Here is a 17,999-nt window from a genome sequence, read left to right as displayed (position 1 = left end):
GAGCGATGACAGGCTATGAACAGAAACTCACAAGAGCACAACTGGAGCTGGTGTTGCAATTTGTGGTTTGTAGTTGGGCCTCACTCAGAGCCTTTGATGAAGCTAATAACTGCTCCTGTCTTCTTACCTTGGTAACCTGAGCAACAAATAGAGAATAAAAAGTTAGTGTGAAGTTAGGAAAATTTGATTGAATTTTTCTTATAAATCACATACCAGATTTCTCTGTTGTAAGGAGCTGCTTGTTTGTCCTGGCCTCCCAGAACCGAAATAATCTCACAGAAACTGTATTAATTAAATCATTCCTTGGCCTATTAGATCTAGCTTCTTATTGGCTAACTCTTACATATTAATTTTACCCATTTCTATTAATCTGTGTATTGCCACGAGGCTGTGGCTTACCAGTTAAAGTTCAGGAGTCCATCTCCTGTGGGGCTACATGGCTTCGCTCTGACTCTTCCTTCTTTCTCCCAGCATTCTGTTTAGTTTTCCCCGCCTACCTAACTTCTGCCCTGCTATAGGTCAGTTTCTTTATTTGTTAATGGTAATCACAGCATACAGAAGGGAATCCCACATCATTTCTCTGTCTAGATCAGTGGTTCTTACCCTTCCTAATGCTGCAATTCTTTAATACAGTTCTTCATGTGTGGTGAACATGGAATTATTTTGATGCTACCTCATAACTAATTTTACTACTGTTAGAAATTGTAGTGTCCAACCCATAGGTTTAGAAGCACTGATTGAGAATATAACTACTGAGAGGAGAAATTGTACTTTAATGTACAATGCTCTTTAATACAGATGCCCTTTAACTTATGAGGGGTTAAAGCCCCGTCAATACATTGTAAATTGAAAATGTGGTAAGTCAAGTATGTGATACTTTATGTAACCCACTGAACAACAGAGTAAATTGCCATTTATTTGCCCTTGTGATTCTGTGGGTGTTTGTGACCTGTTACTCGATGCCCCTGTTCAGCCCCATTGCACAGAATTGTGCCACATGTCTCTAGTTCAAGACAAGATAAAATTGTAAAGTATGTACTTCCAAAGTCTACCATTTTTACATGTTAATGTTCAATTGTTATAAATCAAATATCTTAGAAGTCTTGTAGTGTATTTTTTTTTCACTTAGAAACCTTTTTATTAAACATTTCCAGTAGCAACCATCATCTTAGAAGAAGAATGTTGTACCCAGGTGGTGGTGGTTCACACCATTAACCCCAGCACTCAGGAAGCAGAGATAAGTGGATCTTTTGAGTTTGAGGCCAGCCTAGTCTATGGAGCAAGAGACCTGTTCCAGGACATCCAGGGTTACACAGAGAAACCCTGTCTAGGAAAAGACAGGGGAGGGGAGGGGAGAGGGAAGGAGGAGAGGAATGTTGTATTCTCTGTTTTTAAAAGAGAGGTCATTCTAGATAGCTTGTTGGGTAAAGGTGCTTGTCTTGTACCTTTGGCGACCTGAGTTTAATTCTAGGTTTACTTTTTAAGATGGAACAATATACCTATTTTTGAGGCAGTTTGGTGTTTTTACTTCTAGTTTTCCCTACTCCATCCTCCACAAAACAATGATCTGTACAAAACACAGGTCTGACCACTCCTCTTGCCTTGATTGTTGTTCATTTCTCCCTTGTTCTTCTCTTAGCCCTTAAATAGCTGTTGAGTACACTACTGATATGGCCCAGACAGAAAGGAAGACAGGGTCCTTATCGATATTATAGAAGAGTATCTTTCTCGTTAGCTCTCCTCACATTACCTAATGTTAGAATCAGGGTACTAGCCTAAGCATTCTGCCAGTGACTGCTGCCTCTGCTTGAACTGTTTCTTGAAAGTATCAAGACAGTTCTGCTGATTAAGAAACTCTAGTCAGTTTAATCTTTAGCCATAGCTTCAGTCCCACAGCGACTGATTAATATAGGAAGAAAAGACAGTTTGAAGTATCATATGTAGCAGGTTTTAGCATTTGGTTTTCCCTTAGTAATTAATTTCCTGTGTTTGCTTTCATCTTCAGTTCCGGCTATTTAAAAGCTAAACAGTATATGGAAGAAGAAAACTATGACAAAATCATAAGCGAATGCTCAAAGGAAATAGAAGCTCAAGGCAAATACATGGCAGAAGCTTTACTACTACGAGCCACCTTCTACCTGCTCATTGGCAGTGCCAACGCAGCCAAACCTGACTTAGATAAGGTCATCAGTTTGAAGGACGCTAATGTGAAGGTACAGTTGAAAGTGTGTGCGCGTGGGAAGCTAGAAAGTGAGCATGGTTTCTCTACAGCTGCAGTGCTCGATGCCTTAGCATTTCACTAGCAGTTCTCGGAGAGACTATTTGTTATTTGAGGAATCTACATCTATTAATATTTGTGCAGTAAATATGAAGCAGTACTATTTATGTCCAGGTAAGAAAACAGACATCTTTCTCTACAGCATTTATTACTGTTAGTTTCCTCTTGTGACTATGACCTACTGTAAAAGATTGTCTTTGGATAATGGTGATAGTGATTGTAAGGATTGTTGATATTATTTTTGGGTTTTTTGTTTTGTTTTGTTTTTTCCAAACAATTACTGTATGTAGCCCTAGCTGTCCTTGGAACTAGCTCTGTAGACCAGGCTGGCCTTGAACTCACAGAGATCCTCCTGCCTCTGCCTCCCAAGTACTGGGATTAAAGGCGTGCGGCACCACCACCTGATTGCTAATCCTTTTGAAGTTAAATTTTCATATTGAAGATACTCTACAAAATTGAAAATAAAAGCTTAGAACCCAACAATAAAAATGGAACCTAATCTGAAAATGTACGAAAGATTTCAACAATTCACCAAAGAATATTCTACAAATGACCAATGACAGCATGAAAAAAGTACTCCAGCAGCACTACCTGCTAGGGCAGCACCAACCAAAACTTAAGTACCTCTTCATTCATTCCTATTCTGATGACTATAATTATTTTTTTAAAAAAAAAATAGAAAGCACAGACAGTAAGACTATAAATACAAAACATGGATTATAACAAATACTGGTAAGGATATAGGGAAATTGGAACTGTGCATTACTGTAATGGAATATAGATTGGTAAAGATGCTTTGGAAATTAGTTTGGCAATCCTTCAAAAAGTTAACATATAGTTGCCGTGTAATCTATGGCTGCTGCTTTCAGGGAATTTAAGATATGTACGTACCTGAATGTTAATTAATCATGATAGTCAAAAGATAAAAATAACCCATATATCAAGTAGCATCTGTGCTTAAATATTCCTATGCCATAAGAAGGAATGCTAATACATGCCACTCCAATGAAAATTCTAAATGAAAACCCAATGAAACATTTCAAATGTGAGGAAATAGACTAGAGATAAGTGGTTTCTGGGCATTTGGATTGGAAGCGTTATGCTTGTGTGTGTTCTCTGGGTATGATAAAAATGCTCTGAAATTTTTAGTTAATGTACTAACAAACTTGCATATAGTCTTTGAGGGGTGAACTTTATGGTAGGCATTACAGAAATTTTTTAATCTAAATTGAACTGTAAAATTAACAGGAACTTTTTCTTATTTTTGGGTGTGTAGCTTCGAGCAAACGCCCTTATCAAAAGAGGCACCATGTGCATGCAGCAGCAGCAGCCCATGCTCTCGACACAGGATTTCAACATGGCTGCCGAGATCGATCCTCAGAATTCAGATGTTTATCACCACCGAGGACAGGTAGATCTGGTCTTACCTGGGATTCTGGTCGATAACTTGATAACTACTTTTCAGGATTTCTTGACGTTTAAATGTTTTGTATATTGAATTGGCCTGTATTTACTTACATCTTGAATATTTATTATAATTTTGGTATTGTGGAAGAAAGGGAAAAATGTGGGCTTGCCAGATCAGCTAGTTTATAGGTGTACCTAGTTTATAGGTTTCAGTGAATAAACACTAATCCCACTTAGTAAGTATTGTAATAATTCTTCATAATTACATATGTATATCTGTAGGAGTTTGTGCACATGAGTGTAGGCCCCCAGGGAGGCCAGAGGCGTCAGAGCCACTAGACTGGAGTGGTAGGCAGTTGTAAACTACCCAGCACCATTCCAGGGAGCCAAATACCCAGAACACATCCAGTCTAATTTGCTTACTGTGGTTTCTTACTGTACAGTGTAGTAGAAGGGAAGAACAGTTTCTATAACAGCTAAAAATATGAATATTTGTTTATTTATTTTAGACCTAAGTCTTTCCTGTTGTGCAAGCTCATCTGAGCACACGGTCCTCTACCTTAGCAGCCTGAGTACTGGGAATACAGATGTACCTGACTTGAAGTCCTTTTTAGGGGAAAATTTTATCCAATGTTTCTGAATATTTTAAAGATTCTTGCCATTTCCGTCTTTATTTTTAGTGTATTGAAATAAATTGAATGATAATTATATAAAGTCTAACCTGATTTGAAATTAAGTAGAGAGGCACTTAAGGTTTTTATATTTCTTATTTTTTATTTAAATTACAGGGAAAATGGATTATCATGTTTTATTTTTAAATCAAACACCAGTTTTTTTCCTGCAAAGTAATTTTATGTTGAATAAATTAATAAATGCTGAGCATTAACTATGATAACAGAATAGAAATATGGTGCAAGTTTAAATGTTGAGCCTACTATTCTGACTGTTTTTAATTATGAGTTCTTCCCTAGCTGAAAATTCTGCTGGATCTAGTTGAAGAAGCAGTGGCGGATTTTGATGCATGCATTAGATTAAGACCCAAGTTTGCTCTGGCACAAGCTCAGAAGTGTTTTGCATTGGTAGGTGCTGTTTTCACCTGTGATTTCATAAGCACCATTTGTATTTTATAGTATTCAGTAAAAAAAGAGCATCTCATTGTCATTCTAAAATGTTGATTTCAGGGAGAGAAGATGTTTGATGTGTGTTAATGGATATATAGTTGAGCATGGCCTCCCAGCCCTTCTGCCTCACCTTCTCATGCTGGGGTTGCAGCCCTACCACCCAGACCCAGAGTTTATAACAGAATTGATTCTCTACTATAAACCAGTGTAAAGGATTCAAAAACAATTTGAAGAAATAATTTATAGTCACAACATGACTTAACTGCTTTATGCTTTCCCTATGGCTAGTCCTAGAATAACTTTCCCTATAAAGAAAGTTGTGTCATAAATATTTATGTTGTTGGTGGTGGTGCACGCCTTTAATCCCAGCACAGGTTTCCACGGAATCTCTGTGAATTCGAGGCCAGCCTGGTCTACAGAGTGAGTTCCAGAAAGGCTCCAAAGCTACAGAGAAACCCTGTCTTGAAAAACCCTAACAAATAAACAAATAAATATTAATGTTACAGGCTTAAGATGAAAATAAAATTAACTACATTAAAAAGTCTGTAGGTAGGATATAGCTTGGTAATAGAGTATGTGAAGGCTTAACCTGTGTAAGGTCCTTGTTTTGAATTTTGGCACTCCAGAAAAGTAAATCAAAATTATGCCATGTATATGCTTACTTAACATCTTAGAAGAGAAAGCATTTAATGGGTGCCACGGTCTGAAGGGACTATAGCCCGTCATCCTGCCAGGGGCCTAGTGCTGAAACACTAGTTGAGAGCTTACATCTGATCCGGGGGGGGGGGGGGGGGGAGACTGGGCCTTTGAAGCCTCAGAGTCCACCTCTAGTGACACACCTCCTATAAGGCTACACCTAATTATCCCACCAAGGAACTGAGGACTGAGCATTCAGATTTATGACTCTCATTCAAACTATTCCAAGGCCAGAAGAGTCCCTCTGCTTGCTTTAGAATACCCCCTGACCTGCAGTCCCAGCATAGTGTTTGATTCTCTGCTGCTAAGTTGTTCCTTAGAGTCTTTTTGGATACAGCAAATTGTATTAACAGGTCACCTGCTTTTCTGGAAACACTTTGGTAATGTTCCGTATCTTCTATATGTTAAGATTCCAGAAGTATTTTTAGCTCTTTGACTTTAGTGTTCTGATTTTTAAACAGTATCGCCAGGCATATACAGCAAACAATTCTTCACAAGTCCAAGCAGCTATGAAAGGTTTTGAAGAGGTCATAAAGAAATTTCCAAGGTGTGCTGAAGGCTATGCACTTTATGCCCAGGTAAGTATAAACAGTTTTTTTAAGGACTGCATTTGTAAACTGGGTCCCAGTATGGAATTGTGCTAGCCTGATCGCAGTTTCTGTGGGTGCAGCAGTGCTGTTTGTGCTTTGATTGTCAAGGCCTATGCCTCGGTCCTGAGTCCTAAGCTTAGAAGGCAGAGAAGTTCTAGGCAAGCATTTCTCTCATGCTTTTAGTAGGACTGGATTGAAAAACTAATTTACCCTTTACTTAAATGATAGGGAAAATATCCTTGGTATGAGGTCTTTTTGCTTGACCAAAGCCCTTTAAATGGCTATCTAAGCTATAACAGCTTATTTTCTCTTTTGCTTAAGTCTTGTTAGTTAGCATACAAAGTAAAGTTTTTTCCCAGTATCATCATACATAATTTCTCTTTTTTTAATTTTTTAAGTTTCTTTTTCTTAATCTTTCTCTTGCTCTTCCTTTTCACCTTCTTGGTTACTTTTTTGCTTTTATGTTACATGTATTCTGTTACCTTCTTGTCTCCCTTAGAACCTCTTTTTACACACTAGTGGGCCTCTTTCTAGTTTCATGACCTGTACCTACACTTATACCCATTCATAAACACATAAAACTTCAACACTTGTATGTACACATGAGATAGGACATGTGATATATTTGTCTTTCTGGGTCTAGGTTACCTCATTTAATAAAATAGTTTCCAGAACTGTTTACTTAATGACATTGCCTGTCATCCTTGCACAGGAGAACATAGTAATCTTTCTTGGAACGTTCTAATATCATATATGTGCTACCAAGTGAGAACTTTCTAACCCTCCCCACTCCAAGCCAGAATTCCTTGATATTACAGTTGCAGGTAGTTGTTAACTATCATGTGGGTGCTGGGAATCAAACCTATGTTCTCTGGGAGAGCAGCCAGGACTTTGACCCACTGAGCCATCTTTCCAGCCACTGTCAAGTTCCCCCCCCTTCTATGTAGCTTTGACTGATCTGAAACTCACTATATAGACCAGGCTGACTTTAAAATAGAGATCTCTCCCCTCTGCCTTTCAAGTGAAAAGTATACACCATGACACTAGGCTAAAAATTCTTGAAACTTTATTGCTTTAGAGTTGAAGCTACAAAAAGCATGATTTAAACCCAAATTAACTTTATTCTAATTTGAGATTCTTAAAAGCATTGATTTTGAGTCATCTATATTAGTAAATAATTCTCCCCTTTGTCTTTCAGCTAAAATTTGCCTTTTCTGTATTTATCTTTTCCTTTTGTGAGACAGGATCTTATTATGCAACCCAAGGTGGCCTTGAACTCATGATCTCCCTGATCTAAGCCTAAGTGCTTAGATTGTGAGCCTTTGTCACCATTCTCAGATTCCAACTTCTTTTCTTAGTTACAAAAGAAAACACCAAGAGCTTTCCCATAAATATGATAGAAATAGAAAACATTAAAAAGTTTCTATCTTTTAAAGATTTCGCGTCTTGTTATTCTTCATGCTTTTAGTGGCATTTCATAAATTCACAGGAGAGAGGCCTATAAAGGGTTGATTTGTGTGGGGCTGTTCTTCCGATGTGTCCTACATGCCCCTGGGCAACAACTGTTAATCTGGGATGTGGAACAAGCTAGAAGTTTCTTTATTCCTAGTTCCTTGTAGTTCTTTATAAAAATGAAGCAGTGTTGCTTACTACACTTGCAGATTCACTATAAAAGCACGCTCTAGCCTGGCGGTGGTGGCACACACCTTTAATCCCAGCACTTGGGAAGGGAGGGGGGGTGTGTAGGTAGGTCTCTGAGTTCAAGGCCAGCCTGGTCTGCAGAACAAGTTCTAGGATGATCAGGGCTACACAGAGAAACTATTTTGAAAAACCAGAAAAAAAAAGAGCAAGAGCATGCACTGTGTAAAACTATATACAAAGGTAAACTTAAGACAAACAGTGGAGAGTAGCCATCCTTTGTTGTAGAATTCAGGACCTTTTTTTGGATAGATTTCTGTTAGGAACTAGGAAAGCAAAGACCTGCCCTTTAGTGCAACTAACACCAGAAATATCTGCAGCTAAATCACACCCTTCTCTTTTCCCTTTTAAGTGGGTTTCATTCGTACACAGTCTCTTCACAGCGGCACTAGCATTAATTCACTGAGCATTTTAGTGTGACTTTACACATACACATATATAAATCTAGGCTTGTTTTCTGTAGCTTCTATGAAAGGTATACAGTATCAGTTTTTGTGTTAACTCTGAAAGCATGGGCTTAGGTGCCAGCACATCTCCAGGTTAAAGCCTTGATACGCTCTGGTATTCATGAAAATGTGTTAACAGTTAATGTACATTCATGAAATGAGTCTAGCCCTTAGACTAATCCCTTCATATTAGTGTGATGAACTTTGAGCACAAGTGTAGACGTGTGAGAGTGTGCTTGCATGGCTCTCACTAAAAGTGGCCGCTCTGTGTTAGTCAGCATCCCAGACTTCTTGATTTCTCTTAACTATTCATGAGAGAGAGGACAGTTGGGATCTCATATTTATAGTAGGCACAACCTAAAAACTTGAGTAAATTAAGATGTAAAATTTAAACTGGCTTAAATTAATTTCAAGCAGTAATTTGAGGGTTAAATAATAAACTTTAATACTTAATAAGCAATATATTTTTAATTTTCAGGTTAGCAGTTACATTAATATATATAACTGAAGTTTCTCTTCACATAGGCATTAACAGATCAACAACAGTTTGGTAAAGCTGATGAAATGTATGATAAATGTATTGATTTGGAACCAGATAATGCTACAACTTATGTTCATAAAGGGTATGTATTTTTCTGGTTCTGTTGTTCCAATAAGACACTAAATTTGTTTCACAGTAATAGAATATTTCTTTTAACCTTACAGAAATGGTTCAGAGTAGACATATCAATGAATTAATTGATAGATTTCTTACAGTATGTAGATTTTTAAATCTTCGTGCATATAAGTATGTGATATGTGTGCATGTGTGAATGTGGACACACACCTGCAATGGTGGACATGAGAGGATAATTTGGGTGTCAATCCTCACTTTGTACCTTGTCTGAGAGGGGGTCAGGTGTCTATGTCAGCGTCCCCAACCAAAAAGGTTTTATTTATTAAATAATATTTGAAAACATTGATTGTAGATTTTTCTGTTATACACACAACATTTATCTAAATGGTGCCATTTAGATAAACATCTCTTATTTTACTTTTCAAATTTACTAATAGTTTGTAAGTTCATAATATTTCTACTATGACTAATTATATGAAACTAGTCATTGTAAATATAGTACGTTTGGAAGACTCTTAGGAATGCAAGTTTGGAGCCAGGCAGTGGTGGAGCACAACGTTAATCCCAGCACCTGGGAGGCAGAGGCAGATGGTTCCTTGTGAGTTCAAGGCCAGTCTCGTCTACAGAGTGAGTTCCAGGACAGCCAGGACTGTTACTCAGAGAAACCCTGTCTCAAAAAACAACAAACAAACAAAGAGGAAGGGAGGGAGGGAAGGAAGGAAAGAAAGGAAGGAAGAAAGAAAGAAACAAAGAAACAAAGAATGAAAGAAAAATAAATTCAAGTTGTATATGTGTGTGTTTGGAGACAGTCTTACTATATAGTCCTGGCTGGCTTTGAAGCATAAAGATCACCTCCTTCTGCCTTGTATTGTTGGGATTAAAGTGTATACAATTATGGTCATCTGCAAAACTAATTTGTAATTGTGTGTGTATGTTGTTGTAGCTGAGGCAGAAGGATCTTGAGTTTGAAGCCAATCTTATTTTCCAGGGGACCCAAATTGAGTTCCCAACATCTATGTCATCAGGCAGCTCTAGCTCCAGTGCTTCTGACACCCTCTTCTGGCCTCTACTGCCATACAATCACAGAAACACACATATACATAAATGGAAAAATGTAAAGGCTATAAAATAAGTATTATTTTTTGAAAATGATTGTATCAAATTAAGAATTTATAATATGTTCAGTAAATTGAAAATAATGTAATTAATTTTATTTTTATAAAGATAAATGTATATTCTTACTGTAAAGGGAGAAACCTCAGTTTGCAAGACAGTTTTTTGGCAGTGTGTCTAACATACTTTTTATTCTCATGAAGTGGAACCAAACACAGCTGAGACCACAGGTTGACTGGTTCCAGGACAAGGGTGGTAGGGAGAGAGAGGTTAGGGGCTTTGGAAGCAGGTAAATCACTCTTGGTATTGACAGACAGTCAGCAGTCTCTGTTTCTTAGAAATACAGAGACAAAAAAGACTGGATCATTACTTTATGATAATCGGCTGTGCACTTCCACATCAGAAGTTGGGGCCAAAGCTTCCGGGGGTGGTGTTGTCTTCCGCTTTAGTCTTCGCTTTTCCTAGAGAATTAAATTACAAGTTTATTGAGGGCAGAGACCAAATCATATATTTATATTTCTGCCCTTTTTTGCATTTCCAGTTTACTTCAACTTCAGTGGAAGCAAGATTTGGATAAAGGCTTGGAGCTCATCAGCAAAGCCATTGAGATCGACAGCAAATGTGACTTTGCATACGAGACCATGGGAACCATTGAAGTGCAGAGGTAACTTGTAGAGTCTTCTTAGAAATGCAGTGAAGCACCGTCCATTTTTGGGTTTTGTTCTCATTACATACATCTGATTATCAGCTGATCTTCATTAAGTGTTTAAAGCTTGCTGAACTTTGATGCACACTTCCTTAGAAATAAGGGGTGTGGATTCGCCTCGTTTCATTATGTTTTCAGATTAAAAGGCACACTTATAAAAGCTGTCATGTATGACTTAGCAAGTGAAACTGCATCTTTATGTGTTGTGTATGATTTCCTTTTTCACTTTTATTGTACCTGTGCGAAGGCAAACACCTGAAACATGGCTTAGTCAGTGTCACTAGCAGGAAATAAATAGCCAGACTGAAGTGGATTCTGGATCCTACCACAAAGAAGCAACAATCCAAGAAACTGGGCAAGTTGTAACATCTTCTGAATTTTCATAAAACACTCCGGTTCGATTGGAATTTTTACAACTCTGATTTATTTGTTTTGTATAAATATTTACCAAGAGTTGCACTTAAGATCTACATTTAATCTTGGTAGCTATGTATGTAACAGACTATACCATATCTTAATACTTGTATTTCCTCCAGTACATATTCTAGACCAAATACTGAACTTGAGTATCTTCCAAACTTTGCTTCTGGTGGCCTTTTAATGATCCCAATATAGGATTAAGAGTATAGAAACAAATGCTCAGGCTGATTAGACTAACAAGGTCACACTGAGACATTAGTGAGAACAAGATTTGAGTCCATACTTCATTGCTGACAAGGTGACAAATCCCCACCATCACTTCTCAGGAGTCAGCATAAGTCCTCTTAACTCTTATTAGTCCGTTCTCCCTATGCTCTCTTTCCTCCAAAAGACAGACAAAACATTTGTGGGTCTTCTGATGGCAGGTATATATAAATATCATTTCTTAATTACTAATTTGTAAAATAAAATAGTGCTTTACTGGAATAGAAGAGTGGTTCCTAATTAAGGTTGAGCAAAGCTCTGAATTCTTCTTAGATTGATGCCTGTAAAAACACTTTACATTTAATTTAAAGTCTTCATAGACACTGTCTTAAGTGGATGGGGGTTGAGGGAATTTTATGAGTTCAGTTGTACTTAGTCCGTTAGGGATAGAGCTTAGTTGATAGAGTGCTTGCCCATTATGCCTGAAGCCCCGAGTCCATTCCCCAGCACCACAGCTGAGCATGGGACAGATTCTGAAAGAACTCTGGACATTGAGGCAGAAGGATCAGACAAGTTCAGGGTTCTCCTATGTTACATGGGGAGATTTAGATAAGGCTGGGCTAGAAATCTTGTCTCATTAAAACGAAAGAGTTCAGGGGCTGGAGAGATGGCTCAGAGGTTAGGAGCGCTGCCTGCTCTTCCAGAGGTCCTGAGTTCAATTCCCAGCAACCACATGGTGGCTCACAACCATCTATAATGAGATCTGGTGCCCTCTTCTGGTCTGGTGGCATACATGCAGACAGAACACTATACACAATAAATAAATCTTTTTTTAAAAAAAAAGAAAGAAAGAGTTCATTGTAAGTCCTACCTTAAAAGCAAATGATTAATACTGCTGGTTCTGCTAGTATTTTGTAGCTCTTCTAGCTATTGCAAAAACAGCCCCATATAAGCTCCTAAAGTCCCTCAAGGTCCCCATGCTCCCAATTCACTCAGGAGATCTTGTGTTTTTCTACTTCCCATGTAGATTAGATCTATGTATGTCTCTCTTAGTGTCCTCATTGTTGTCTAAGTTAAATGGGATTGTGATTTGTAGGCTGTTTTTCTTTATGTTTAAAAACCACTTATGATCCTAGCACTCGGGAGGCAGAGGCAGGCGGATCTCTGTGAGTTCGAGACCAGCCTGGTCTACAAGAGCTAGCTCCAGGACAGGCTCTAAAGCTGCAGAGAAACCCCGTCTCGAAAAACCCAAAAAAAAAAAAAAAAAAAAAACTTATGAGTGAGAACAGGGGATAATTGTCTTTCTGTATCTGGGTTACCTCACTCAAAATAATGTTTTCTAGCTCCATCCATTTTCCTGCAAAATTCAAGATGTTATTTTTTCCTGCTGTGTAGTGCTTCATTGACATTTTCCTTATCCATTCTTTGGTCGAGGGGTATTTAGGTTGTTTCCAGGTTCTGGCTATGACAAACAATGCTGTTGTAAACATATTTGAGCACATGTCCTTGTGGCACGATTGAGCATCCTTTGAATATATACCCGAAAGTGGTATTACTGTGTCTTGAGGAAAGTTATTTCCTAATTTTCTGAGAAATCGCCACACTGACATCCAAAGGGGTTGTACCAGCTTGCAGTAATGCAGAGTGTTCCCTTTACCCCACAACATCTCCAGCATAAGTTGTCCTCAGTGTTTTTGATCTTGACCATTCTTACAGGTGTAAGGTGGAATCTCAGAGTTGTTTTGATTTGCATTTCTCTGATGACTAAGGATGTTGAACATTGCCTTAAGTGTCTTTCAGCTATTTTAGATTCCTCTGTTGAGAGTTTTCTGTTTAGGGCTGTACTCCATTTTTTTTTATTGGATTCTGTGTCCTTTTGGTGACCAGTTTCTTGACTTCTTTGTATATTTTGAAGATCAGACCTCTGTCTAAGGACATGGTCAACAAAATGACGGCGTACAGAATGGGAATAGAATAGTATTTTTTAAGAATAGTTAGTGTAGTGATGAGGTGAGCAGGTCTGCTTTTCGTCCCGCCCGGCTCCCACATGGCTAGCTTTACACTTGAAATAACAACACACAATTGTATTCATTTAAACACGGGTTGGCCCATTAGTTCCAACCTCTTATTGGCTAATTCTCACATCTTGTGAGAATAATGTTTGTAGCACCACAAAGTGGTGGCTTACTGGGAAAGATTAAAAGCATGTCTGATCTGGCAGCTGGCTCCATGGCGTCTGTCCCAGAGAAGAGAGGCATGGCGATTGCCTGACTCAGCTTCTTTCTCCCAGCATTCTGTTCGGTCTACTCCACCTATCTAAATTCTGCCCTATCAGGCCAAGCAGTTTTCTTTATTAATTAACCAATGAAACAACAGATAGGCAGATGACACTCTCACATCAAGTTAGACTTCTTTGGTACTTGTAGTGTGCTATGCTAGGCACTCTGGTTTATTATGAAAGAAACATTTTATTAAATTATAGTTGAATGCTTCATGCAACACACTTTATTGGTTATTGAAAAATGCTTGTTAAGGAATCTTTGACATTTTGCTTTTTTTTTTTTAAGAGGAAACATGGAGAAAGCCATTGATATGTTCAACAAAGCTATCAACCTGGCCAAATCGGAAATGGAGATGGCTCATCTGTATTCACTTTGTGATGCTGCCCATGCCCAGACAGAAGTAGCAAAGAAATACGGATTAAAACCACCGACCTTATAAAACCAAGGGGAAAGCAGACTGACTCTTTTTAAAAAAGAACTTTACCCCCTCTTCAACTGAACCCTGAAGACACTGTCATGACACTGTGTTGAATGGTGGAACCTAGTACTCCCTTTGTGACGTTGTCATTCATTACATCTGTTTCATGTTTAGGTGTTGTGGGCGTGGCTGTTGAAGGAAGTTTGCAGTCTTGTGGCTTTTATTCCCTGTGCTACAAAAGCTTAGAACATGTTAAAGGGATATTAAAACAAACTTGTAGAATACAAACAGTAATTGGCCATGCAAATAAAAACTTTGATTTGTTGATTTGGTTTTTTTTATATTGGGGTGGGGATTATGTTCTGAATGATTTTCTTTTTATAGCTGTTTGTATAATATGAGTGTTTTATAGTGTGTTGGTCTTTAACATGGTAAGTGCTGTAAGATAGACTTCTTTTATATTCAATTCTTTTTAATTTTTTTGAAGGATGAAAAACTTCAATATGGTTTTCAGTAAAATTGAAAGACTAAGCTATTGTCAGCATGCACAGTGCCTCTGATTCTGTAGTACTTTAGGAAATTATGCAGAAGCAAAATATTCTGATTGATACTCATACAAGAAGACTATTAATGAAAGGCTGAACAAGGAAGGTAAGATGAAAGAGACATGTATATAATTGCTTGTGCCTATTCCATAGTAAGTACTATTTAATAGTATGCTTTTTAATGAGAGTGGGTGTATGTGAGCAACCCACATACAGATGGAGTTCATGTTATGATATATAGGAATATTTAATTAGTTTTAAGTTTTCTAGTGACAGAAATTGGTAAGGTTCAAAAAGGATGTCAGTCCTGGAGCCAGAGCATACTCTTGGAATGACAAGTTCAGTGCTTTAGCTGTGGCTGTATTAACTTAAGGGATGTTGAGCCAGTATTTTCAGAGGTTCGGTATATAGAGTACTTTTTGTATTGAGGTAAGTTTGACCTCTGAGGACTGGTGGTCCATGTCCACATCTCCAGGGACACTGACAGCTGACTTTACTTTGGTTGTTCATTTTTATCTGTACCTCATCTCTCTTTGGAATCGCTACGGTTGTGTCCATCACTTTCACAGACTCTCCTTTTGCTTATTTATATGCTGGATTTTCTGGTGTGTGTGTGTGTGTGTGTGTGTGTGTGTGTGTGTGTGTGTGGCGGGGGGCGTGTTCTTGCTGAGTCTGTTTCTAAGATCCATGTAGAGGTTTGTTTACATGAAAAGATTTTTTAAAAAAGCAAGTCTGTTAAGGTGTATGGACATGAAGTCTAATTGTCGTTTACGTTGTTGAGAGTAAAGGAGCATTTTACAGTTTTACACTCTTACTTAAAAGGGTGCTTTATCCCACTGAAACCAAATATGATTTCGCTACAATTGCTGTCTTTTTAGGAACTATTAGAAATGACTGACTCCTCTTACATAGTCTTTGAACAATATTGGTAAGCCTGTGGCTGATTTCAGTGGGGGTGGGGGCAGTTAATATGATTTAAGGTGACTGAATGGAAAGTTGGAGCATTCTTCATTTTGTTCTGAAATACTTATCCAGTGATGACAACCGTAAATACAGAAATGTCCTACATCTCTGAATGTGAACTCTTTGCTTAAAAAGTTTTTATTCGCATGGCTCTATTTACATTAATACTGACATTTTCTACTCCCTTCTTGGGGCTGGGTAGGAAACATGAAGCATGTGCAATTCAGTACTGTCATTCCAAATACTCACAAACTTTTTTGCCTGTTGTGAACATATTTGAAACTGCACTGAAAGCTGCATCTGTCTGTATCTTTTCTTTTGTAAATGGCTTCACATGTAAATTCACAAAATAAATACTACATTCAAGCTTTTCTATCTATTCTTGTAGCAGAGAGATAGGTAGTTTGTTCATTTCTTAACTTTCAGTCAGTCTCTTGTTTCAAACTAACTTTGGAGATAGGCATGTACAAGTTTTTATTGGTGTGATTGGGAAATCCAGTGCAGCAAAGCTCTGTGGAGAGCAGTAACTGAAGAACCCTCCTTCGTCCTTTATCTGTGTCTCATACTTGCATAGCAGCCCAGGAACCACCTGGTAGATGATGTTGTGGGCTCGCTTCTACATACTGTTTCTCCAAGAGTGTAATTGTAGTTCTCAACCATAGGGAGAACTTGTGAATGGAAGCTAAAGTCATAAACGTCAGAAGACACCAAATAAAGTCTTGGTAACTTTGGGTTTGATAGTTTTTATATACAACAGAAAAAGGACAAACTTCAAAAGGAAATAAGGGAGAACTGGAGAGGTTTGGTTTCAAGGACTCCACCCATGTGGCAGCTCACAAACTGCCTGTAATTCTACTCTGCTTCTGGCCTCAGGCACCAGACACACATGTGTGCTGCACAAACATGCATGCAGGCAGAATAAATACATAAAAATAATCATTATAAAGAAATAAAAAAAACTTAACCTTCATGAAAATGCACAATGTTTGTTTAATACTTCTTTTAAAAATGAAAATTAGTTGGCATGGTGGCAGAAGCTTGTAATCTCAGCATTCAGAAGGCATTTACAGGAAAATCACATAGCAAGACACAAAACAATGAAATGAGAATGGGTGAGATTGCAACTGTGTGGGAAGGAGCATGTTTAGCACGTGAGGTCTGTATTTAATCCCCAGTGTGGGAAGAGGTAGATGTCGTTCCCCTCCCCCTCAGGGTAGGAGACTATCAAACAATACTTGACAAAGGATTTATATCAAAATATATAAGCAACTTAACACTTGAGGATAAGTAAAGCCATAAAATTTATGGGCAAAACGTATCAACTGACAGTTCACCAAAGATACATGTGAAAGGATGTTATTATCAGTCATTAAATCAATTTTCTTTCTTTTTCTCATTGTATGAGGCCTACATGTGGAAAGCAACTTTTCAAAATCGGCTCCTTCCACATCAGTCCCAAGGATTGAACTCGGGTTATCAGGCCCACAAAGCAAGTTCTTTTACCCACTGAGCCATCTTACCAGCCCAAGAAATAAATATTTACAGCGAAGAAGCTAGTCATGACATTGTGCCTATAATCCCAGCACTGGGGACGCTCATGTAAGAATCCCAAGTTCAGGGCCAGTGGAGGCTACATAATAAGACACCATCTACAAAAAGGGAAAGCATAATAAAAATATAACCATACTAAGTGATAATGAGGAAAGGGAGTAGGGACAGCTAGAAATCACAGTTTGGGAGCAGTGTAAAATGGTATGACCACATTTGAAGACAGTGACAGATACTTGAGCCCACCATTGCACTCCTTTAGACACGAGAAACCTTGTTTCTAACTCTTTGATTTGAAAGCCAGAAAGAACACAAATGCCCGTCAACAAGGACTAGATCACTGATGCATAGGTAAGATAAACTATCAATGAAAGCACCAAGTTGTAATTCACTTTTTGCATAATTCTAGAAAATTCAAAGTACTCTATGGGGGTAAAGCTTATCAGTGATTGAATAGCTAGAGAGGTTACAAGATTATAGGGAGGGGTTGAAGAGATGGCCCAATGGTTAAGAGTGCTTATTGCTCTCCATTCTCTGGGAGAGAACCTGAACTGGGCTCCTGTCACCCACAGTGGATAGCTCATGAAAACCTCTAACTCCAGCCCTGGGCTTCTTAGAGCACCTGCCATATCGCACACACGGATATGAATAGTAAGTATTTTTAAAGCTTATAGGGAAACTTCTGGCGGTAGTACACATTTGTTTTCTTGACTGGTATTTTATAGTTGTATTTGTGTACCAAATTTTACCAAATCATATATTTCATTCTTTTAGTCACTTGATGTTACTCTTCTGTGAGTAACCACAATAATAGACTATATACATATGTATATAATATATGGATATTAAAAGTTTTGATTTACCAGTATGGTAAATAACTATTATACATTGAGTCAGTTGTGTGTTAGAGCAGTGTTGTACATACATACAGGTCACAGAGCCCACTTG

The 17,999-nt window shown here is 38.0% G+C and overlaps 1 protein-coding gene across 1 annotated transcript in view; it reads left to right on the top strand.

The window, feature by feature from the left end:
- Window positions 1–14,322, top strand: part of Tomm70 (translocase of outer mitochondrial membrane 70) — a 34,259-nt gene extending 19,937 nt beyond the window's left edge. The window contains exons 6-12 of the mRNA XM_038346753.1: window positions 2,006–2,213; window positions 3,555–3,689; window positions 4,657–4,764; window positions 5,964–6,080; window positions 8,762–8,859; window positions 10,507–10,629; window positions 13,863–14,322. Coding sequence (XP_038202681.1) covers window positions 2,006–2,213; window positions 3,555–3,689; window positions 4,657–4,764; window positions 5,964–6,080; window positions 8,762–8,859; window positions 10,507–10,629; window positions 13,863–14,016 — 943 coding nt within the window. The 3' untranslated portion in view covers window positions 14,017–14,322. The remainder of the gene's footprint in view (window positions 1–2,005; window positions 2,214–3,554; window positions 3,690–4,656; window positions 4,765–5,963; window positions 6,081–8,761; window positions 8,860–10,506; window positions 10,630–13,862) is intronic.
- Window positions 14,323–17,999: the final 3,677 nt, after the last annotated feature.

This window comes from Arvicola amphibius, chromosome 10, assembly GCF_903992535.2.
Source record: "Arvicola amphibius chromosome 10, mArvAmp1.2, whole genome shotgun sequence".
NCBI lineage: Eukaryota > Metazoa > Chordata > Mammalia > Rodentia > Cricetidae > Arvicola > Arvicola amphibius.
This window is presented reverse-complemented; position numbering and strand designations above follow the sequence as displayed.